The 24,536-nt window shown below is 45.1% G+C and overlaps 1 protein-coding gene across 4 annotated transcripts in view; it reads left to right on the forward strand.

Moving 5' to 3' along the window:
• EDC4 (enhancer of mRNA decapping 4) overlaps positions 1 to 24,536 on the forward strand; it is a 1,195,251-nt gene that overhangs the window by 898,262 nt on the left and 272,453 nt on the right. For all 4 annotated transcript variants that reach the window (XM_033940763.1, XM_033940759.1, XM_033940760.1 and 1 more), the window contains one exon: positions 6,923 to 7,103. In XM_033940763.1, coding sequence (XP_033796654.1) covers positions 6,923 to 7,103 — 181 coding nt within the window. The remainder of the gene's footprint in view (positions 1 to 6,922; positions 7,104 to 24,536) is intronic.

Raw genomic sequence — 24,536 nt, forward strand, 5'->3', positions numbered from 1 at the left:
CAGATGGATCAAGCACTGGCTGTCAGGTAGACTACAGAGGGTCGGAGTAAAGGGCCAATATTCTGACTGGCGGGGAGTCACGAGCGGTGTGCCGCAGGGATCGGTGCTGGGGCCGCTACTCTTCAACATATTTATCAATGACCTGGAAACGGAGGCAAAGTGTGAGGTTATAAAATTTGCAGACGATACCAAGCTCTGCGCCAGAGTTAGGACCAGGGAGGAGTGTGAGGAACTGCAAAGGGACCTCGATAAGCTGGAGGACTGGGCAAACAAATGGCAAATGCGCTTTAACGTAGATAAATGCAAGGTCATGCACATAGGGAAAAAGAACCCGTTGTTCGAGTATAAAATGGGGGGGAGATTGCTGGAAGACACCGGACTTGAGAGAGACTTGGGTGTGCTAGTGGATCCATCCATGAAACCATCCGCATAGTGTGCAGCAGCCTCGAAGAAAGCCAACAGGATGCTGGGCATCATCAAGAGGGGCATATCAACCAGGACGCGAGAAGTCATCATGCCGCTGTATCGAGCGATGGTGCGCCCACATCTGGAATACTGCGTTCAATATTGGTCGCCGCACCTCAAGAAGGACATGGCAGTTCTTGAGAGAGTCCAAAGGAGGGCAACGAAACTGGTAAGAGGGCTGGAAAACTGCCCATATGCTGAGAGGCTGGATAAACTGGGGCTCTTCTCTCTGGAAAAGAGGAGGCTCAGGGGGGATATGATAGAGACCTTCAAAATACTTAGGGGCATAGAGAGGGTGGACAGGGACAGGTTCTTCAGACTAAAAGGGACGACAGGTACGAGGGGGCACTCAGAGAAACTGAAGGGGGATAGGTTCAAATCAAATGCAAGGAAGTTTTTCTTCACCCAAAGGGTCGTGGACAAATGGAATGCGCTCCCGGAGGAAGTGATCCGGCAGAGTACAGTACAGGGATTCAAACAGGGATTGGACAGATTCCTGAGGGAAAAGGGGATCGTGGGGTACTGAGGGAGGTGCTGGGGTGTTGCATAAGTATAGACAGCTCACCAGGTCATGCAGGTGCAAGGCCGGAGGGTTAGGACATTGATGGGAAGATAGGACTTCGATGAGAAACCTAGGGGGCAAGGGGGCCCCTTCTGGTGATTAAGGCAGGTCATGACCTGTTGGGCCGCCGCGGGGGCGGACTGCTGGGCGGGATGGACCTCTGGTCTGACCCGGCAGAGGCACTGCTTATGTTCTTATGTTTAATTGAGGATTAGGTCCAGAGTGGCATTCCCTCTCGTCGGTTCTCTGACGAGCTGTTCCATGAAGCAGTCCTGTATAGCTTCCAGGAATCCGGTCTCCCTAGCACATTTTGAGTTTCCAAGACTCCAGTCTATCCCGGGATAGTTGATGTCTCCCATAACAATCGTGTTACCGCTTTTGCATTCTTGTCTCATCTCTGCTTTCATATCTTCATCATTTGCTTTGGATTACCCAGGTGGACGATAGTACAGGCCCATCTTTATCTCGGGCCCATTTCTTCCCGGTATTTTAACCCATAGTGATTCCAATTTGTCGTTGTCGCCGCTGTGTCTTCTCTGGTCGAGTGTATGTTATCCTTTATGTATAGGGCTATTCCTCCTCCTTTCTGACCTGACCTGTCTTCGTGATAGAGTTTGTACCCCGGCAGTACTATGTCCCATTTGTTTTCTTCATTCTACCATGTTTCAGAGACCCCAAAGATGTCTAGGTTCTCTTTTTTGGCCATGACTTCTAATTCTCCCATTTTGTTCCTTAGGCTCCTTGCATTAGTATACATGCAATTTAAGTCCTGGTGTTTTTAGTCTTCATTTTCATTTCCTGCGCTACGTTCTTCTTATCATCCTCTTGAGCTGTCAACTCCTGTTTTTTGCCCGGTGTGTCTTCCCAGCATTTTTCCCTCTCAGTATCTTCTCGACACTTGGTTGACTGTAGGCTTTACCCTTCTTCTTAGTTTAAAGCCTGCTCGATTCCTCTCCTGACGTTGTTTGCTAGAAGTCTTGTTCCCGCCGCACTCAGATGTAGTCCAACTCTTCTGAAGAGCTTGTTCTTGCCCCAAAACGTTGTCCAATTCCTCACGAAGTGGAACCCCTCTTCCTCACACCATCTCTTCATCCATGCATTTATTGATTGTAGTTCCATCTGCCTCCTCACATCTGCCCTTGGTACTGGTAGGATCTCTGAAAACGCTATCTTCTGAGTCCTCATCTTTAACTTCCTTCCCAGAATCTTGAACTGTTCTATCAGCGCATTCCTACTGTAGTCTCTCCTGCTGACGTCATTTGTCCCTATGTGGATCATCACTGTAGTCTCATCCATCTCTGCTCCTTCTAGGATCCTTTCAATTTTGTCGATGATGTCTCTTGCTCTTATTCCTGGGAGGCAGGTCACTAGGCGATCCTCTCTCCCTCCTGCTATGTGGCTATCTACTTGCCTTAGGATTGAGTCTCCCACTAGGATCGCAGACTTTCCTTTTTTCAGTTTTCACTCCAGCTGCAGGTCTGTGTCCTCGGTGTGCTTCGCTGCTTCCTCTTCTAGGCATCGGCAAGACCTTGCCTCCCCTTCCTGCGGAATACCTCTATGGGCTTCTTCTTCCTTGGAGTCGGATTGCTCCTGTTCTCCATTCCATGTGGGTGGATCTTCATCTTCCCTATGCTGTTCTTGTTCTTCCACCCTCCTGTAGGCCTCCTCAATAAACTTCTCGAGCTCCCTGACTTGTTCCTTGATGTGCCTCTCTCTCATAGGGTCTTTGGCTGTCCTGACTGGGTCTTCTGTGATGTAATGTCCCTCTGTGATGTAATGTCCCTCCAGTACCTGAATCCTGTACTTCAGTCGACTAACTTCCTTCTTCAAGCTTTTCAGTTTCTGACACCGACCACATACATACGACTGCCTCCCCGACAGGAGGTAATCGTACATATGGCAGTCCATACAGTACACTGGAAAGCTCATCCTCTGGATTCCTTCTACTTCCATTGCTGTCCGCCTTTCTGGAGTGCTCTTTATTATTGCGCTGGTACCTTTTTTGCTGTTGTGTGTGTGTTCTCCTGTGCCTGCTGTTTGCTACTTCCCTATTCCTGCTGTTGTTTCGTATCTATGTATGTTCCCTCTGCATGTACTGTGTTTTTGCTTTTTATATTTGTTTGGTTATTTAGCTATTTGTTGTCATCCTTACCTTGCTGTCCTTCCCTAGTGTCCTTAGGTGTAGTGACTCGGCCCTTCTTGAGACTCTTCGCAAAGGCGCTCTCGCTAAGGTGAGCGCCTTTGCCGCTCGCCCTCGCCGCCCTCCTCCCCTTTTAAGGGGGAGTTTGGATGATGACTCTCTGACGCGGTGGGGGTGGGCAGAGCTTACTCTCACCACTGCCCCTGGTTTCCTGCTCTTCTTTGCCTCCTCTCCCGGCTCCTTTCTTGCTTTTACTGTCCTTCTTTCTCCCCCTTCTGCCTGCTCACTCTTGCTAGTTTCTCCTAGCTCCTTCTATCTCTGCACTGTATGCGCCCTGGCTCTTCCCCTTTTAAGGGGGAGTTCGGATGATGACTTTCCGACGCGGTGGGGATGGGCGGAGCTTACTCTCATCGCTGCCCCTGGCTTCCTGCTCCTCTTTGCCTCCTCCCCTGGTTCCTTTCTTGCTTTTACTGTCCTCCTTCTGTCTCCCCCTTCTGCCTGCTTGCTCTTGCTAGTTCCGCCTAGCTCCTTGATCGCAGGAAGTGGTTCTAGCAACGTCTCAGACCATTTCCTTCCTATAAGCTTTGGGATTCGAAATCAATTTCCCCAAGTCTCACCTAATTCCGATTCAACGTCTGCAATTCATTGGGGCTATCCTCGATACTACTCTCATGAAAGCGTTTCTCTCTCCAGATCATCTGAACACTCTTCTCATCCTCTGTTAACAGATGTTGAAGGTTTGCATCATCTCGGCGAGATGTATGATGGTTCTCCTAGGTCACATGGCTTCCACAGTTCATGTAACTCCACTAGCAAGGCTGCATCTTCGCATTCCTCAGTGGACCCTTGCTTCTCAGTGGTCTCAAACAACAGATCATCTCTCACAGCATATATCTGTCACATCATCTCTTCTGCAGTCGCTTCAATGGTGGATGACCTCTTCCAATCTTTCCAGAGGTCTGATTTTTCACTTACCCCCTCACCAAAAGGTGATAACAACGGATGCATCTCCTTATGCCTGGGGGGTGCACCTGGATGGCCTTCAAACTCAAGGTCATTGGTCTGCCAGGGTGTGCAAATTTCACATCAATTTGCTTGAGCTCCGAGCAATATATTATGCTCTCAAAGCTTTTCAACACCTCTTGAGTCCTCAAGTCCTCCTCCTTCGCACAGACAATCAAGTAGCAATGTACTACATAAACAAGCAAGGAGGCACGGGCTCTCTCCTGTTATGTCAGGAAGCCCAGAAAATCTGGCTTTGGGCAAAAGCTCGCAATCTTTTCTTAAAAGCTGTCTATATTCAGGAGGAGAAGAATTCCCTAGCAGACATTCTCAGCAGAATTCTTCAACCTCATGAATGGACTCTCAACTCTGCAGCTCTTCATCCAATCTTTGCTCAATGGGGCATTCCACAAGCGGACTTATTTGTAATCACAAGCTGCCCCAGGTCTGCTCCAGACTATACTTTCCTCACCATCTGTTAGCAGATGCCTTTCTTCTGAACTGGACGAACATGTTTCTATACGCATTTCCGCCCACTCCTCTCATACTAAAGACTCTGTTCAAGCTCAAACGAGAGTCAGCCACCATGATTCTCATTGCTCCTCGGTTGCTCAGGTAGCATTGGTTATCCCTTCTGCTTCAACTCAGCTCCAGGGAGCCAATACCTCTTAAATTTTTTCTACTCTGCTTACTCAGAATCAAAAATTGCTTCTACATCCCAATCTGCAATCGTTACACCTGACAGCTTGGTTTCTCTTGGGCTGAATCCATCTGAATTACATCTTTCGCAGCCTGTATGCAATATTATTGATGCCTCCAGGAAACCAGCCACTCAACAATGTTATCATCAAAAGTGGACTAGGTTTTCTTCATGGTGACTCCTTCATCATCACAATCCCACTTCCTTGTCAGTGGGCTTTGTGTTGTATTATCTGCTTCATCTGTCTGACTCTAGACTCAAATCTACATCTATCAGAGTCCATCTCAGTGCTATTACTACTTTTCACATGCCAGTCGAGGGAAAGCCTCTTACTAATCATTCTTTGGTCTCCAGATTGATTAAAGGACTTTTCAATGTGAAACCACCTCTCAAACCTCCTCCTGTAGTCTGGGACCTTAATGTAGTTCTTTCCAGGTTGATGAAGCCACCATTTGAACCAATGTCCATGGCTCATCTCAAGTTTCTTACCTGGAAAGTTGTTTTTCTTATCTTGCTCACTTCTACCAGGAGGGTCAGTGAGTTACAAGCATTGGTGGTAGATCCACCCTTCACAGTTTTTCACCATGATAAAGTGGTTCTGCATATGCATCCCAAGTTTCTTCCAAAAGTTGTGATGGAGTTTCATCTCAATCAGTCAATTGTTCTCCCAGTTTTTTGCCCTAAGCCCCATTCTCATACAGGGGAAAGGTCATTAGACATTCTGGACTGTAAACAGACTTTGGCCTATTACATCGATAAGACAAAACCACATAGAACATCTCCCCAACTTTTTGTCTCATTTGATCCTAACAAGTTGGGGCATCCTATTTCCAAAAGAACGATTTCCAGTTGGGTAGCTGCATGTATATCATTCTGCTATGCTCAGACTGGACTGCACCTGGAGAGTCGTGTTACAACTCACAAAGTCCGAGCTATGGCAGCTTCTGTAGCTTTCTTCAGATCTACGCCTATTGAGGAAATCTGGAAACTGCCACCTGGTCCTCAGTCCATACCTTCACTTCTCATTGTCTGGAGTCTTTCTCCAGATGGGCTGGGCACTTCAGCCAGTCAGTCTTAGAAAATTTATTTTCTTAAAGGCCAACACTCCCACCATCCCATACTGGTTAGCTTGGAAGTCACCCATGTGTGAGAATATGCTGCCTGCTTGTCCTGGGATAAAGCACAGTTACTTACCGTAACAGGTGTTATCCAGGGAAAGCAGGCAGATATTCTCACAACTCACCCACCTCCCCTGGTTGGCTTCTTAGCTGGCTTATCTTAACTGAGGAACCACACGCCTATGTCGGGCAGGAAGGCACTCACGCATGGGCGGTGTGGGCTGATCGCGAACTTTCTAAACTTTAAAGTTGCGGTTCACTTTACAAGTGTCCGTGCCAGGGCTCTGTTGGTGATGTCACTCATGTGTGAGAATATCTGCCTACTGTCCCTGGATAACACCTGTTATGGTAAGTAAACTGTGCTTTCTAGATTCCTGCCCTGTCCTTCCTGTGCCTATGTACTGTTTCAGCCTGTTTATGCTTCTCCAAGCTGATTCTGGGATGCCTGTTAGCCCTTGGTGGCTGGAAAGAATACTGTATATATGTTTCCATTTTATATGGAAGTTATGTTAAGTTTGATACTGTGAATTACTCTTAGTTTTCCCCTACATTTTTCAGAGATTTTCATTGCTGGCAATTCCCTGGTTTTCACCTTATTTATCCAATCACATTCCCATTTTTTCCTTGCTGTTAATCTTTCCTTCATGTTTCTTCAATTTTGGATCCACATTCCTTATGTTATAGTCTCTTCAGCTTCTCCTTCATGCATCCATCATGATTTCTAATGGGTAGAGAGGGTTTTTTAAAATTAAAATTAGCATGCATTAGGAATAGAATGAACATGGAATCTTAATGTTGTCTTTAGTATCTAAAACATCTAAAAGTAGCAATGTTGTTTTTCTTGTACATTTACCCCTATTGAAAGTGCACTGGAGAGTTTGAAATAGAACATAATCTTCCACAGAGTTGTAATCATCAGTTTGTTTTGTACATAGGTGAACTCAGAGTTCCAGGAGGAGCTGATGGCCCTGCTGCGAAGCCAGCAGCAGGAACTCTCAGAATTGAGAGAGAACCAGCTGGAACTGATGCAGAGACTCACAAACCATATGGATTCTGTACAGAGCTCCATCATGGGCCATGTAGAACGAGTTATCGATTCTCAACAGGAACAAGAACGTATCCTTTCTATGTTTGCACACTAGATTTTCATCTTAGTCAATGTATTTTTCACTTTGGAAGTGAAGAATATGTGAATTCTATATACTTGGGAATGAAATCCTTTGAGATTTGGTTGTTTCCCTGATAGGCAGCAAAAACGTAGAGCTATATTATAGACCATAGAGTTAAAGGGTAGCCCACAGTTGCCATGGAGAAGTAGCCATATGATTAGTGAGTGGAGTGAGAGCCTGAGGAACCAAGTTTGATTCCTATAGCTGCTACTTGTGACCCTGAGCAAGTACCTTAATGCTCCATTATGCCATGTACATAAGAACGTAAGAATAGCCTTACTGGGTCAGACCAGTGGTCCATCAAGCCTAGTAGCCCGTTCTCACAGTGGTCACTCCTGGTCAATAGTACCTGCAAATACCCAAAGAGTAGCAACATTCCATTCTACCGATCCAGGACAAGCAGTGGCATCCCCCATGTTTTTCTCAATGACTGACTATGGACTTTTCCTCCAGGAAATTGTCCAAACGTTACTTAAAACCAGCTATGCTAGCCGTTCTTACCACAACCATTCCAGAGCTTACAGTCATGAGAAAAAATTAGGACACCCCATGAAATATTCAGTTCTTCATTAAGAAACGTTCACATATCGATGCCAAATCTTTTTTTTATTTATCTCTGGAAAAGAAAGTGATGTAATTGCAGGTAAACAACAAACATTTTCCTTGGTGTACTCATGAAACAAAAGATATCCACAAGAATCTGTATTCTCTCTGAGGAATAAATTAGGACACCCTACATCCTAATAGCTAGTGTTACCCCCTTTGGCTGAAATAACTGCAGTGAGGCGCTTCTTGTAGCCATCTACCAGTCTCTGACATCAGTCTGAGGAAAGTTTGGCCACTCCTCAATGCAGAATTCTTTCAGCTGTGAGATGTTTGAGGGGTTTCTTGCATGTACAGCTCATTACAAATCACCCCACAGCATCTCCATGGGATTAAGATCAGGGCTTTGACTCAGCCACTCCAGGACTCTCCATTTCTTAGTTTTCAGCCAGTCCTTGGTGGATTTACTGGTATGTTTTGGGTCATTGTCATGTTGCAGGGTCCTGCTCTGCTTAGCTTTAATTTTCTTACAGATGGTCTCACATGTTCCTCTAGCACCCTTTGATACACGGTAGAATTCATGGTGGATTCTATGATAGTGAGCTGGCCAGGTCCTGCTGCAGCAAAGCATCTCCAAACTATGACACTTTTACCTTCATGCTTCACAGTTGGTATGAGATTCTGGAATGTTGTTTGGTGTATGCCAAACATGTCCTTTTTTTCTGGTGTCCAAATAATTCAGTTTTAGACTCATCTGTCCATAGACGACTTTTCCAGAAGTCCTGGTGTTTGTCTACGTTCTCTTTGGCAAACTTCAGTCTGGCATTGATGTTTCTTTTAGAGAGCAAAGGTTTCCTTCTTGCACACCTCCCATGCAAGTTAAATTTGTGCAGTCTCTTTCTGATTGTAGAGGCATACACTTTCACATCAACAGTAGCAAGAGCCTATTGTAGGTCCTGTGATGACATTTTAGGGGTTTTGGAGACTTCTTTTAGCATTTTACAGTCGGCTTTGGGAGTCAACTTGCTTGGATTACCAGACCTGAACATGTTGGCAGTTATTTGGAAAGTCTTCCACTTGTACACTATTTTCTGAACCTTGGAATGGCTAATGTCAAACTCTTTAGAGATCTTTTTAAATCCATTACCAGACTTATAAGCTGCTAAAATCTTCTTTCTGAAGGCCTCAGACAGCTCTTTTGATCTTACCGCAGCAGTCATGAGCACACTAAACTAAATTCTGAGGTTTAAGTAGGGAAAACTTCCTTTAAAATGCTGAGTAACGATATTCTAATCATCTGCACCAGATGTGATTTGAGCCACTTTTAAGCGGGAGGCTATGTGGAGGTGTCATAAGAACATAAGAATTGCAGCTGCTGGGTCAGACCAGTGGTCCATTGTGCCCAACATTCTGCTCCTGTGGCAGCCCTTAGGTCAAAGACCAGTGCCCTAATTGAGTCTAGTCTTACCTGCGTACGTTCTGGTTCAGCAGAAACTTGTCTAACTTTGTCTTGAATCCATGGAGGGTGTTTTCCCCTATAACAGCCTCCGGAAGAGCCTTCCAAATTTCTACCACTCTCTGGGTGAAGAAGAACTTACTTACGTTTGTACGGAATCTATCCCCTTTTAACTTTAGAGAGGGCCCTCTCATTCTCTCTACCTTGGAGAGGGTAAACAACCTGTCTTTATCTACTAAGTCTATTCCATTCATTATCTTGAATGTTTTGATCATGTCCCCTCTCAATCTCCTCTTTCCCATTTTCTCTAATCTCTCTCTGTACGGCAACTCCTCTAGCCCCTTAACCATTTCAATAGCTCTTCTCTGGACCCTTTCGAGTAGTACTATATCCTTCTTCATATATGGTGACCAGTGCTGGATGCAGTATTCTAGCTGGGGGCATACCATGGCCCGGTACAGCGGCATGATAACCTTCTCCGATCTGTTTGTGATCCCCTTCTTAATCATTCCTAGCATTCTGTTTGTCCTTTTTGCCGCTGCCGCCACACATTGCACAGACAGCTTCATAGACCTGTCTACCAGTACTCCCAAGTCTCTTTCCTGGGAGGTCTCTCCAAGTACCGCACCAAACATCCTGTATTCGTGCATGAGATTTTTGTTACCTACATCCATCAGTTTACACTTATCCACGTTGAACCTCATCTGCCATGTTGATGCCCATTCCTCAAGCCTGATTATGTCACATTGCAGATCTTCGCAATCCCCCTGTGTCTTCACTACTCTGAATAACTTTGTATCGTCCACAAATTTAATCACCTCACTCGTCGTACCAATGTCTAGATCATTTATAAAGATGTTGAAAAGCACGGGTCCAAGCACCAAGCCCTGCGGCACCCCACTGGTGACGCTCTTCCAGTCCGAGTATTGTCCATTTACCCCCACTCTCTGTTTTATATGATCCAGCCAGTTATTAATCCACGTGAGTAATTCACCCTCGATTCCATCGTTCGCAATTTTCCGAAGTAGTTGTTCATATGGAACCTTGTCAAACACCTTGTGACTATCCAGATATACAGTGTCGACAGGGTCACCCTTGTCTATCTGCCTGTTTACTCCCTCAAAGAAATGCAGCAAGTTCGTCAAACATTATCTGCCTTTGCTGAAACCATGCTGGCTGGTCCTCATCAGCCCGTGTCCATCAAGGTGATCAATGATGCGGTCCTTTATCAGCAACTCTACCATCTTTCCCGGTACCAAGGTCAGACTCACTGGTCTGTAGTTTCCCGGATCTCCCCTCCAACCTTTCTTGAATATCGGCATAACATTCGCCACCTTCCAGTCTTCTGGAATCTTTCCTGATTTGATCGACAGATTGGCTATTAGTTGAAGCAGTTTAGCTATGCTCCCTTTCAGTTCCTTGATGACCCTCGGATGGATGCCATCCGGTCCCAGGGATTTATTGCTCTTAAGCCTATCAATTTGCCTACACACCTCCTCTAGACTGACCATCAATCCTGTTAGCTTTTTGTCTTCATTTCCAGCATATAGCCTGATGGATTCCGGTATGCTGTGTACATCTTCTTCGGTAAATACAGATGCACAAAATGTGTTCAGTTTGTCGGCGATTGCTTTGTCCTCCTTTAGCACTCCCTTTATTCCATGGTGATCCAATGGTCCCACTGCTTCTTTCGCTTTTCGTTTCCCCTTAATATATCGAAAGAATGGCTTGAAGTTCTTCGCCTCCTTGGCTATTTTTTCCTCGTCTCTTTTGGCCTTTTTACCGCCTTATGGCACCTACTTTGATGTTGTTTGTGCTTGTTCCAGTTTTCGTCCGTTTTTGACCTTTTCCATTCCTTAAATGAAGTTTTCTTGTCTCTTATTGCTTCCTTCACCTCTACAGTGAACAATGCTGGTTCTTTGTTCTTTTTCCTCTTTGATCCCTTGTTGATACACAGTATGTATAGATTTTGTGCCTCAGTGACTGTGTCCTTAAAAAAGGACCAAGCTTGCTCTAGTGTTTTTACAGTGCTTATCCTCTTCTTAATCTTCTTACCTACCATGGGTCTCATCTCTTCATAATTCCCTTTTCGGAAGTTCAGTGCCGTGGCTGTCATTATAGAACTGATGTTTCTCCCCTGCGTCCAGATCGAAGCGAATCATATTGTGATCGCTGTTTCCCAGCATTCCTTCTACTTCTACATCTTGTGCCGGTCCTCGTAGTCCAGTTAGAATTAAGTCCAGAATTGCATTTCCTCTAGTGTTTTCCTTGATAAGTTTTTCCAGGAAGCAATCACCTACAGCATCCAAGAACTTGGTATCGCTAATGCAGCCAGAGGTGCCTAGGTTCCAGTCTATTCCCGAATAGTTGAAGTAACCCATGATAACTGTGTTGCCTCCCTTGCAGTTGCGTTTTATCTCATCCGTCATTTCTCTGTCAATTTCTTCGGACTGCCCTGGGGGGCGGTAGTAGATGCCGATCTTCGTTTCCAGGCCATTTGTTCCCTGAATTTTGACCCATAGAGACTAACTTATTGTCAGTTGTGGCATGTTCTCTCCAGTAGATTCAATTCCCTCTTTGACGTATATGGCAATGCCCCCACCTTTTTGAACTACTCTGTCTCTGCGGTATAATTTGTATCCCGGTAGCACAGTGTCCCAGACGTTTTCCTCAGTCCACCATGTTTCTGTGATGCCTATAATGTCAACGTTATCTCTTTGTGGCATAGCTTCTAATTCAATCATCTGATTCCTAAGACTCCTTGCATTCGTGTACACTTGAGTTTGCGGCCTGTTCCTTTCTTGCATTTCCATCCCTCTTGTGTCCTTTTCGATCTGTCTTGCCTGTGATCCAGGGAGTCTTTCCCTCTGTCTTCTTGCACGGTATCCTCCGGGTATACCAGTTCCCGAACCATCGACTCTCTCTCTAGGTCGACTGTTGGCTTTCCCCTTCTTCCTAGTTTAAAAACTTACCAACTTCTCTCTTGATGTTGCTTGCAAGTAGCCTCATTCCATCTCTGCTGAGGTAGAGTCCGTCCTTCCTGTATAGGTTGCTCTTCCCCCAGAACATCGTCCAGTTGCGCAGGAAGTGAAATCCTTCTTCCTTACACCAGCGCTGCATCCACACGTTGACTGCTTGCAGCTCCATCTGCCTCTTCTCATCAGCCCTGGGTACCGGCAGGATCTCCGAGAATGCTATCCTCTGCGTTCTGGTCTTCAGCTTCCTTCTCAGCATCCGGAACTGGTCCTTCAGTACTTCTCTGTTGTAGTTCCTGTTGCTCATGTTGTTCATCCCCACATGGATCACCATCACCGTATCTTCTTCTTCCACACTGTCGATCCTGTCGATGCGGCTCACTATGTCTTCTACCTTGGCACCCGATAGGTAGGTCACCAGCCGAGCCAGTCTTCCTCCTGCTATGTGGCTGTTGACTTGTCTGATGATGGAGTCCCCCACAATGATTGCTGTCCTCTCTATCTTCTCTTGATTCTCCATCCGCAGGTCCGTGTCCCTGGTGTATATCCATCTCTCATGTCGCAGGTCCGTATCCTTCATTCTCGCTGCTGTGTCATCCATTTCTTCGTGGTGATTGTCCATCGGGTGGTCTACACTCTCTGTAGGTGTCTTTCGACAGTTCCATTGTTGCTGGTTATTTTCCACAGCCTCTCTGTATGCCTCCTCTATAAATTTCTCCAGCTCTCGGACTTCTTCCTCTTTGGTGTCCTCTGTCTTGTTCTCTGCTTCCCCTTGACGTTCTCTGCATCTCTGTCTCCCTCCTCCGCTGCTTGAAGTGCCTCCAGTTCCAGTATTCTACCCTCTAGGAGTCTGACTTGTCTCTTCAGGCTCTCCAGTTCTCCGCTTCGAGCGCATACATAGAACCGCCTCCCAAAGGGGAGGTAGTCATACACATGGCAGACGGTGCAGAAAACTGGGTAGTTCAGCATCTTGCGTCCGTCTGCTGCTTCCATTGCTGCCTGCTTGCCGGTCTGCTGTGGATGCCTTCTGTGTCTGCTGTGGTTGTCCTCTGCGCCTGCTGTGTCCTCTGCGCCTGCCTGACTGTGGCTGTCATCAGCGCCTGCTGTCCCCTGTATCTACTTGGTTGTGTGTCCTCTGTGCCTGCTGTGTCCTCCTGCTCTCCTTTAGCGGTGTGTGGTTGTGTGTCCTCTGTACCTGCTGTGTCTGCCTGGTTGTGTGCTCTCTGCGCCTGCTGTGGTCTCTGTCCTCTGTACCTGTTGTGTCTGTCTGGTTATGTGCCCTCTGCGCCTGTTGTGGTCTCTTTCAGCTCTGCTTTAGCGGTGGCTCGTCCCTTCTCAAGGCACTCTCGGTAAGACGAGTGCCTTTAACGCTCGCCTTTGACGTGCACCGAACGGCTGAGCGATGTTGGCCCCTCCCCTTTTAAGGCGGATCTTCGGTGGTTGAAGTCGGGGAGGTGGGTGGAGCTAACTCACCGATTTCCCTATTGGTCTCCTGCCTCTGCTTCTCTCTCCTGCTCTTTCTGTTTTTCCCGCCTTTGGCTTCTCTCTTCCTCTGCCTCTTTCTGCAATTGCTTTTCTCCTGCTCTCTCCTGCTCATATCAACTCTGCTCCGTTGGCCCCTCCCCTTTTAAGGTGGAGCTTCGGTGGTCGACATCAGGGGGGTGGGCGGAGCTAACTCTCGCCGATTCCCATCTTGATCTCCTGCCTCTGCTTCTCTCTCCTGCTCTTTTTCTGTTTTTCCCCCCTTTAGCTTCTCTCTCGCTCTCTGTCTCTCTCTGTAACTGCATGTAGGTCTTTGCAATCCTTCTGTGTCTTCACTACTCTGAATAACTTTGTATCGTCTGCAAATTTAATCATCTCGCTCGTACCAATTGGCAACTAAATTTCAATGCCAAAAAATGCAAGGTCATGCACCTTGGGGGCAAAAATCCATGCAGGACTTACACCCTAAATGGTGAGATCCTGGCAAAGACTGCAGCAGAACGTGACTTGAGAGTGATCATTAGTGAAGACATGAAGACTGCCAATCAAGTGGAGAAAGCTTCATCCAGGACTACACAAATCATGGGTTGTATCCGTAGAAGTTTCATCAGCCGTAAGCCCGAGGTCATAATGTCATTGTACAGATCCATAGTGAGACCCCATCTGGAATACTGTGTACAATTATGGAGGCCACATTATCAAAAAGATGTGCTGAGAGTTGAGTCGGTTCAGCGAATGGCCACCAGAATGGTCTCAGGACTCAAGGATCTCCCGTATGAGGAACGGCTGGGTAAGTTGCAGCTATATTCACTCGAGGAATGCAGAGAGAGGGGAGACATGATCGAGTAGTTCAAATATGTCACGAGCCGTATCGAGGTGGAAGAAGATCTCTTTTTTCTTAAAGGACCCATGGCAAGAAGAGGACATTCGTTGAAAATCAGGGGTGGGAAATTTCATGGCGACACCAGAAAATATTTCTTCACCGAAAGGGTGGTTGATCGCTGGAATAATCTTCCATTACAGGTAATTGAGGCCAGCAGCATGCCAGATTTTAAGAAAAGATGGGATTGGCATGTGGGATATCTTCATGGAGGAAGTTAGGGGGTGGGTCATTGGTGTGGGCAGCTAGATGGGCCGTGGCCCTTTACTGCCGTCATTTTCTATGTTTCTGTGTTCTATGTTTCTAATTTCCAGGTCGTTTATAAATATGTTGAAGAGTATGGACCAAAGCCCCGAACCCTGCTTCACTCCACTCATGACGTTTTTCCAGTCCAAGTATTGTCCATTTACCCCCACTCTCTGTTTCATATCCGCCATCCAGTTTTTAATCCACGTGAATATTTCACCCTTGATTTCATGGCTCGCAATTTTTCGAAGTAGTCGTTCATTCGGGACCTTGTTGAACGCCTTCTGAAAATCCAGATATACAAGCAAGATCTTCCTTTGCTGAAGCCGTGCTGGCTGGTCCTCATCAGATTGTGTCCATCAAGGTAATCAATAATGCGGTCCTTTATCAGCACCTTACCGAGGTCAGACTCACCGGTCTGTAGTTTCCCAGATCTCCCCTCGAACCTTTCTTGAAGATCAACGTAACATTCGCCACTTTCCAGTCTTCCGGAATCCTTCCTGATTTGATCGACAGATTGGCTTTTAGTTGGAGCAGTTCAGCTATAACCCCTTGATTATCCTCGGATGGATGCCATCCGGTCCCGGGGATTTATTGTTTTTAAGCCTATCAATCTGCCTGCATACCTCTTCTAGACTGTCCTAATTTATTCCTCAGTTAGAATATACATTTTTGTTTCATAAATAAATTAAGGAAAATATTTGTTGTTTACCTGCAATTACATCATTTTCTTTTGCAGAGATTAAAAAAAAAAAGATTTGACATCGATATGTGAACATTTCATAAGAAAGAACTGAATATTTCATGGGGTGTCCTAATTTTTTGACATGACCATAACTATTCTCTGTGTAAACAATATTTCCTGCCATTCATTTTAGAAGAATTTCCCTGTAACTTCATCGAGTGTCCATTTGGGACAGAGAAAGTGCCAGTATATAATATATGCAAAATCACCTTAGTTTTTACCACAGATCCACCATGACTCCTTTAAAGTTTATAGTAGAATATGTTCAGGCTGTAGCAAAATCCTGTAGACCTACTTTGTGGGGAGAGTGAGATCTGGTGTTCGTTCAAGGAAGGAGGGGTAGCAATTTATTTATTATAATTCATTTACTATCTTTTTGAAATAATTCACTCAGGGCAGTGTACAGCAAGAGTAAGTCAAACATAGGCAATTAGACAAGTACAGCTGTAAAAATATTAAAATAACAAAACAAAATAAGGCATAGTATGCTAAGTTACAATGTCAATACAATACACAACAAAATATTTTAATTAACAGCATAGGGTGTAATCAAAGATGGAAAAATAAAAAAGCAGAAACCAGAAAATTATTGGTGTTTGGGGATTCCATCATCAGAGGCATTAACCTTGGAATACAGGTCAAGGAACCTAAAATAGTGACATGCCTTCTACAATCCTCAGCTACCAGGAGTACCAGACAAATACTGACTATAATTCTTGTACAATCCCTCTGGAGGCTGAACACTAGGGTCTTGCATCCTTTCCAGCCTTGGCTGTAGGGCTCACAATCAAATTTTGTCTCCTCCCTCTGAGTACACCTCCCTGGATACTTCCCATGACTCTCGGTTTGTTCCTGCAGCCTTGCTGCTGGGTTCTTGTCTCTTTTGTATGTGATTTATTTTTCAGTTTCTAGTCTTTTAATTTGTTCTGTAATGCAGATATTGACAAAGTGCTGCGGATTCACTCTGGGAGTGATCCTTCAGCAGGAGATTGCAGACTTTTGCTTAAATATTGTCTGCTTCTGGGGGGTGCTCTGTTAGCAGAAACTGCAGTAAGCCCCCTAAACTGCCAGCAGATTTGATCAGGTCTCTAGCCATTTCACCCCGGGTTTCTCCGCTAAGGGGTAGAACACAAGCTGCTGCGGTTCCGTGGAGGTACGCTGGGATTGAAACCAGACTGCGTATCTTCCCTTATTTCCATGAGGGGTCCTGGTAGTCCTTATCTGCAGTGACAGGGAAGATGAGGCGGTCAAAAGACCTGAAAATCCAGTTTTATCAGCTCCTGAGGTACTGATCTCCTTGCTTGCACTGTGTATTGCTGGCTGCCATTGAATTGCATTACAGCACATGTCTCAGTAGTGTTTGTGTGCCCCTGAGTTTGGCAATTTTTGGGGTTGCTAAAATCGGGGTTTTGGATGGTTTCCCTGCATGCCCTGGTCCCCCCCCACCTGTAAAATCATAAAATCCCCTGTGTTTTTCCTGAGCAGTTTTAAGGCAAAATCAGCACCCACAGCAGCCATCTTGAATTTTTAATTAAAATTTTTAAAATTGTATTTTTTTGGACTTATAAGCTTTGTTTTTGCTCCAAACTTCACATATGGCCTCCTCAGGATAGGATGGCATGGATTCTTGCCGTAAGTGTGGCGGATGGCTGACGGATTCACAGCCGTGCATCACGTGCACCACAGTCCGTGAGGGGTGTGAACTATGCGAGGCCTTACATTTTTTTTAAAACTCTCTCACCGGCTTGGGGATTCCCCGGGCTGACTCAGCACAGCATAAAGAGCTGCCATAAGTTCAATGTTCGACTACCGCCTCAGCCTGACTTTTTTTTTTTTTTTTTTTAAGTTCCAGCAAGTGACTTGAACCAATGCTCCGCGGCTCTAATGATAACACTGTGCATGCTGGCTTCCCTTATTCTCCTCCGAAACCAGAAGTTACATCCCAAGAGGGTGGGAGGGAAAGGAAGCCAGCACGCTCAATGGCTGGAGCATCAGTGAAGGGTGGAGTGCTCCGCAAGAACAAAATGGCAGAGCCAAAGAAAAGGGGAGCTTTTAAAGAAGCAAGGTTTCCCACTGAGTCCTCCAACTGGCTCAGTGGCTGGAGCATCAGTGAGGGGCGGAGTGCTCTCCCATGCCCGAAGAGATCCTCAGTTGCTCCGGAAAGAAAAAAATGGCATAGCCAAAGGAAAGGGTAGCTTTTATAGAAGCAAGGTTTTCTGCTGAGCCCTTCAACTGGCTGAGCGGCAGTGAGGGGGAAGTGCTCTCCCACACCCAAAGGGATCCTCAGTTGCTCCGGGAAGAACAAAATGGCAGAGCCAAAGGAAAGGGTAGCTTTTAGACAAGCAAGGCTTCCTGCTGAGCCCTCCAACTGGATCAGCGGCTGGAGCGTCAATGAGGGATGGAATGCTCTCCCTTGCCCATGGGAATCCTCAGTTTAGCGATTTCCTTTATTAAAATAAGATTTAAAGGCTCTAAGCAGTACTGCGGACTGAACAGTTCTCTTCAGGTGTTTTGTTTTTAGTTTTCGTCAACTTTTAATTTGTTAATTGGTTGACGATTCTACTTGGCTTTGATGTAGGTACTTGGTTTGGTTCCTCACTGATGGAAACAGCAAAAGCAATTTGATAGCAGTAATTCAGACGGCATTGTGGTTCATGTAGTAGGAACAGGTCTGCTGGGTTGCACTTTTGGGAGGGGCCAGTGGCCTTAGCTGAAGTCCTCATATAACCTTGGATATATCCCTGGTAATTATAGTGTGATACAGTGTGTCAGCACAAGTATTTTTAAAAGATGTACTCTTCATGCTGGTTGAGGTCAGGCTTCTCAAAAGAATAGAGATACAGTAACATAGTAAATGATGGCAGACAAACACCCAAACAGTCCATCCAATCTGTCCAACCGTATAAATTACCGTATTTTTCACTCCATAAGACGCACCTGACCATAAGACGCACTCTAGATTTAGAGGAGGAAAACAAGAAAAAAACCATTCTGAACCAAATTCTCCCTGCCAGGCTCTGCATCCAACCCTACACACATTGCCAGGCACTGCACCTTGTTTCCCCTCCCTGCCAGGCTCTGTCCTCACCTGTGGTGGTCTAGTGGTAGGCTGGGACAGGGCAGGCAGGGACAGGGCATAGATGTCAAGGCAGATGACTTTTTAAAATATGCAATGTCACCTCAGTAACTATAGAAAAATAGGCAAATATAGGGCAAAATATAGACAGCAGATATAAATTTTCCAGACTGACACATTTTGATCACTAAATTGAAAATAAAATCATTTTTCCTACCTTTGTTATCTGGTTCTTTCTTTCTTTCCTCAGGCCCAAGAATTGTCTCTTCTTCCCTCCCTCTTTCCTATGTCCCCCTCAATGCCTTCCAGGCTTTATCCTCTTCCTCACCCCATTGTCTGGTGATTTCTTTCTTTCCTTCCTCAGGCCCAAAAATTGTCCCTTCCTCCCTCCCCCCCCCCCTATGTTCCCCTCACTGCCTTCCAGCCTTTGTCATCTTCCCCCCCAACTCAGGCCCAACAATTGTCCCTTCCTCTCTCCCTCCTATGTTCCCCTCACTACCTTCCAGCCTTTGTCCTCTTCCCCCTTCCCTCCCCACTCAGGCCCAACAATTTTGTCTTCTACCCTTCCTCCTATGTTCTCCTCACTGCCTTCCAGCCTGTCCTCTTCCGCCCCCCCCCCACTCAAAGCCTGCCTGCCCGCTGGTTTTAATTGCCTCCCGCTGCTTCTGTGAGAACACGTCTATGTAGGGGAGGACTCCTGGCTAAAGCAGTGGGTCGAACTCGTCAGTGTGGCACCGAGAGCAGCCCAAGAGCAAGGGATGAGCAATGACCCAGCGGCGCTTCACTCCCTAACAAAACAAATTGCTAGGAAGGGCCAGGCGGGTGCAGCGATTGCACAACACCGGCCCAGAAGTCAATTCTGACGTTAGAGAGAAGGTCCGGGGCAGTAGTGCTGCCCGATTCAGGAAAAAAATTTCGATTCGATTCAGCCTATTGTATTGGTTTTTCGATTCGATTTTCCTGCCCAATTGGGTGTTGTTGTTTTTTCAAACATCCTAGTGGGTTTATTTTAATAATAATAATTATCATAATAACGGTTTATATACCGCAGGACCGTGAAGTTCCATGCGGTTTACAATGATTAGAAATGTTACAAATTAAATGGAATAAACAAAGTACAGACTTAGTGATTGATAGTTCTATCGATCGTTTGTTGAGGACTAAGATTGTATAGATTGGTTTCCTAAGTATTTCAGGAACAGATGAGTTTTCAGGCATTTCCTGAATTCCCCATAGGTAGCAGGCACAAGCAATTGTTCAAGGTCTTTACCCCATAATGCTGCTTGATGTGCGAAGAGATGTTTGATGACTTTTAAATTTACAACCTCTAACCGGTGGAGAAACAAAGGTCGGGTGTGAGCTTCGCTTGTGTCTGTTGGTTGTGAAAGAGAAGAGGTCTGTTATGTATTTAGGGGCTAATCCATAAAGTACCTTGAAGCAAAAACAAGCTTCTTCACCCCCTTTGCCTTCTCCTAACCACACTGGCGTTGTGGTGTAAACAAAATAAACAAACAAAAAAGACTTTTCCTCTCTCTGTTAAATCCTAGCTCACGTTTGCGGTCTAATACCAGCTCTGGCAGGATACACGTTTCAAATCTGACATATTGTAATCACAAAATGGAAAATAAAATTAGTTTTTCTACCTTTTGTTGTCTGGTCATTAGTCAAATCTTGTTGGTCCCACGCTCTGGTTGTCTTCTGATAACTTGCTTGCCAGGGTCTCCTTCTTTCTCTGTGCTAACCATCTATCTGCCATCTCTGTCCTCCCCTTCCATTTCCCTTCCCTCCCCCGGAGGTCTGGCATTTTTCCTTTTTTTCGTCTCCATCCACAGATCCACCTTTTCTTAACTACCCTTTCATCCAGCATCTCTCCCTCCTTCCTACCACCCCAGGGTCCACCATATTTCCCTTTCTTTTCCCAACTACCCTCTTATCCAGTATCTCTATCCCCCCCTTTACACCATCCCTTGTGTTCAACTTCTCTCCCTTTCTGTTCCTTCCCTCCCTAAATCCCATTGTCCATCATCCCTCTTCCTCTCCTCTATTTTCAGACCCATTATTTCTTCCCCCCCCCAAAGTCCGACATATGCACATATCTTTGACCCCCCCTTCCCTCCCTCCCTCTGTGAACTTCTACACCAGGGCCCCCCTCCCCTGGCCTGTCCCCCCCCCGGAAGGCCTTTTCCCTCCCTGTACTCTCCACACTCTCCTTTCTTCACCCTCTTCTCTCCATTCTCCCTTCTGTCTTTTCATCTTTATTTTCTCCTCTTTCTGCTATTCTCTCTCTCTCCTTTCCATGCTCCCTCTTCTCCTCATTCTATCTTCTCTCCTTTCTTTCTTCATAGCTTTCTCTTTTCTAAACAGTATCTTCTGTACTCTCTCTCTCCCTTCTCCGCAGTGGTTTGGAACAAGCCCAGGATGCAAAGTAGTGTTCAGTAAGTGAGCAGAACTGCAGGGAAGGGGCAAGCTGCCTGGCTGATCTTTCTTCTCATTTCTGTTTAGTGGGTTTCAGCCGCTCTCAGGCTGTACAATAAGCTTAGTTCTCTTTGGAGGCCCCAGAATGAACTGTGAGAACTTGCCATGGACTAGCAGCAGTACCGCTCTCTCATTGTAATTTGCCTGACAGCTTCCGTAGCTTTAGCGAGTCAATTCCCTTCTGCAGCCTCGGGGATTTTGCTAGGCCTCTGATGATGCAACTTCCTTCTTCTTTGGAGGCAGGACGGCCTAGCAGAGGCCTCGTGGCTGCTGGATGGAATTAACTCGCTAAAGCTACGGCAGCAGTCAGGCAAATTACAATAAGGAGAGAGCGGTGCTGCTGCTAGTCCAGGCTAGTGTTACGGGGAGGGTTTGAAATCGCCGAGTCGGGAAGGGGAAGGGTCAAGTCAGGCTGGGGAATCCCAAAGCTGGTGAGAGGGGTTTTTAAAAATGTTTGAATAACGGGCAGCAGGATTCGAGCCCAGCTAAAAAGCGCTAGGTTAGAACACTGCAGTCTCCTGCCTCAGAGACAGAAACTGTCCAAGAGCCAGAGAGGCAGCTTTAGATTAGCGGCGCAGGGAGGAGGGTTGGGCCCTGAATCGAAGATGCCTATTTTTTTAAAAATACACATCGATTTGAATCGATTCACCCAAAGTGAATCGGTGAATAGATTCGAATCAGAAATCGGGCAGCACTACAGGACCTTCTGCCTGGACCTTCTGTCCGACGTCAGGATTGACATCAGGGTAAGGCTTCTGGGCCGGCGGCATGCAATCGCTGCACCCGCCTGGCCCTTCCCTTCCTCTACTTGCAGCAAGCGACCAGTGGCGGCAGCAGGTGAGGGGCAGGCACCGATCTAAATAAGGTAACGGGGGGGGGAGTGCTGGGTATTCGCTCCATAGGACTCACTCCTTTTTTCCACCCATTTTTTGGGGAGGAAAAAGTGTATCTTATGGATTGAAAAATACGGTAATGATTTAATTAAATTGTCCTTTTTCTTAGATATTTCTGGACCATAAACCCAGAGCTCTGCCCAGTACTGTGCTTAGATTTCATCAACTGGAGTCTCAATCAAAGCTCACTCCATCCCAGTCGTCGAAGCCCTCCCCAGCCCGTCCTTAACTGAATGGCCATATATGGAATACAGAACGTGCAAGTCTGCCCAGTACTGCCTTTAGTTCTTCAATATATACCCATTATTTTCTGATTAGAGATCCTCTGAGTTCATCCCATGCTTTTTTGAACTCTGTCACCGTTTTCTTCTCTATCACCTCCCTTGGGAGCGCATTCCAAGCATCAACCACCCTCTCTGTAAAGAAGAACTTCCTAACATTACTCTTGAGTCTACCTCTGGTTTTACCATTTTTCTTTCTCTGGAAAAGATTTTATTCTATGTTAATACCTTTCAAGTATTTGAACGTCTGAATCATATCTCCCCTGTTCCTTCTTTCCTCTACGGCAGGGGTGTCAAACTCAATCACATTAAGGGGCCGAAATCCAAAACACAGGCTGAGGTTTTGGAACATCTTCCGGATTGGCTTTACCTAGAATGGAAAATGATGTCCCCATTGAGATTGTGTCATGTTTTGAGTATTAAATTACCACATATTTTTAAGGATAATAGCATTCTTTTTGTCTCCATGGAAAACCTTACAATTCATAAATAATTTAACATCTGAGCTGATACAACAGTCTATATGTCAGTCCCTGTGGTTGAATTCCAAGATTCAGATTGGCGGGTCTAAGATTCTCTGGAAGCATTGGATGCAGGTAGGTATACATACGTTAGAGGATGTGATATCTAATGGGAAAATGATTGATTTTTCACGACTGCAACAATCATTCGGTATTTCAAAATCTCAAACATATAAATGGTTGCAGTTGAAGCAGGCCATTCAGAAAGGATTCCCGATTGGCAAAATCTCAAAAATCAGTATAGCTTGCTGTGCTTATGCTTCCAGACTGATTTTCTAGGACATCAGGCCGCCAAGTGGTATAAATTAATTTATGAATTTATGAATAAAAAAACAAAAACCTCTTTAAAAGATATTTGGAGCATTGAGATTAAGCAACAAATTTCTGCTACTCAACGGCTACGAATCTGGTCTTGGAGAATGAGATGTACAGTGTCAGCATTAATGAAATAAACTTGGTTTTTCTTGTTGAATAGGACTTTTTGGACCCCAGTTCGATTGCAGAAGTTAGATAGTTCTAAGTCTAACAGATGCTGGCACTGTCATCTTGAAATAGGGACATTGGATCATCTGTTGATTTATTGTCCTTAATACTTAATTTTTGGAAGTCGATATGGGGACAGATTAATACCATATTGGAGTCATCGATTCCGTTGACATATGATGTAGTCATATGTGGGACATTATTAAATCTTAAACCCCCTTTGGACCGATATATTATTATTATTATTATTATAAAGGCAGACTGCTCCTTATTATGACCAGGATAGCCATGCAGATGATCACTCGCAATTGGAAAAATTATGATCGCCTTAATTTTCCTTTCTGGTGGGCAAATTTATAATAATAATAATAATAACTTTATTTTTATATACCGCCAACAATCTTGCGACTTACTTATGCTATATGTATGAAAAGATGAATGCTGAGATGTTAGGGCTTAATAATATATTTAAATTGGTGTGGGGCCCCTTGAAGTCTTTTATCACTTCAACATAATTGTCTCTTATTTTTATTTTTAGTGAATTTCTATACACATCCAGGATAGGGTGGGAGGTTGGGTGGGGAGGGTTATTTCTTTGTCGTATTCTTTGTTTATAAATACATTCATAAGTAATAGTAGGGGGGTTATTCTTTATGTAATTTTATTGATTGAAAATAAGTGCTTACTGTTAATGGATGTACAGTGTTCTACACATTTTACTAATTTGAAAATTAATAAAGATTAATTTAACAAAACACAGGCTAAGTTGCGAGCCAAACCCCGCCCCCATAATAGCACTAATTGTAACACCATTTTTTCCATTCATTTTTTATATATACACACACAATATAATCTTATTAACAACACATAATGGTTAACCACAAAATTAAACTACACAAACCACACTGTATACTTCTCAACATTCATTCCTACCAGAACACAGATAACCCTTATGCAAATAAGGGACCAAAAACTAAAAATACTTATATATACAAAAGAAACCCTAAGATTCAAGAATCTGCATGCAGTACAACTCCAGAGAAAAAGAAACAAATGCATTTCTTCCTGAATGGTGCAAAATATAGACAGCAGATGGAAATTCTCAAAATTAACACAATTCAATCACTAAATTGAAAATAAAATCATTCCCCCTACCTTTGTTGTCTCCCTCCCTCCCTCCCTCCCTCCATGCTGTGACTCAACTAGGTGCCTCCCTCCGTCAGGTGTCTTACGTTTTCATTTCCGTCCCTGGGCATTTTATCTTCTGGCTGGCTCCCTCCTCCTCACTGCCACAGTGTGCACAAAGCCGCGGGCGGTGGTGGCT

Source organism: Geotrypetes seraphini, chromosome 4 (assembly GCF_902459505.1).
Source record: "Geotrypetes seraphini chromosome 4, aGeoSer1.1, whole genome shotgun sequence".
Taxonomy (NCBI): Eukaryota; Metazoa; Chordata; class Amphibia; order Gymnophiona; family Dermophiidae; genus Geotrypetes; species Geotrypetes seraphini.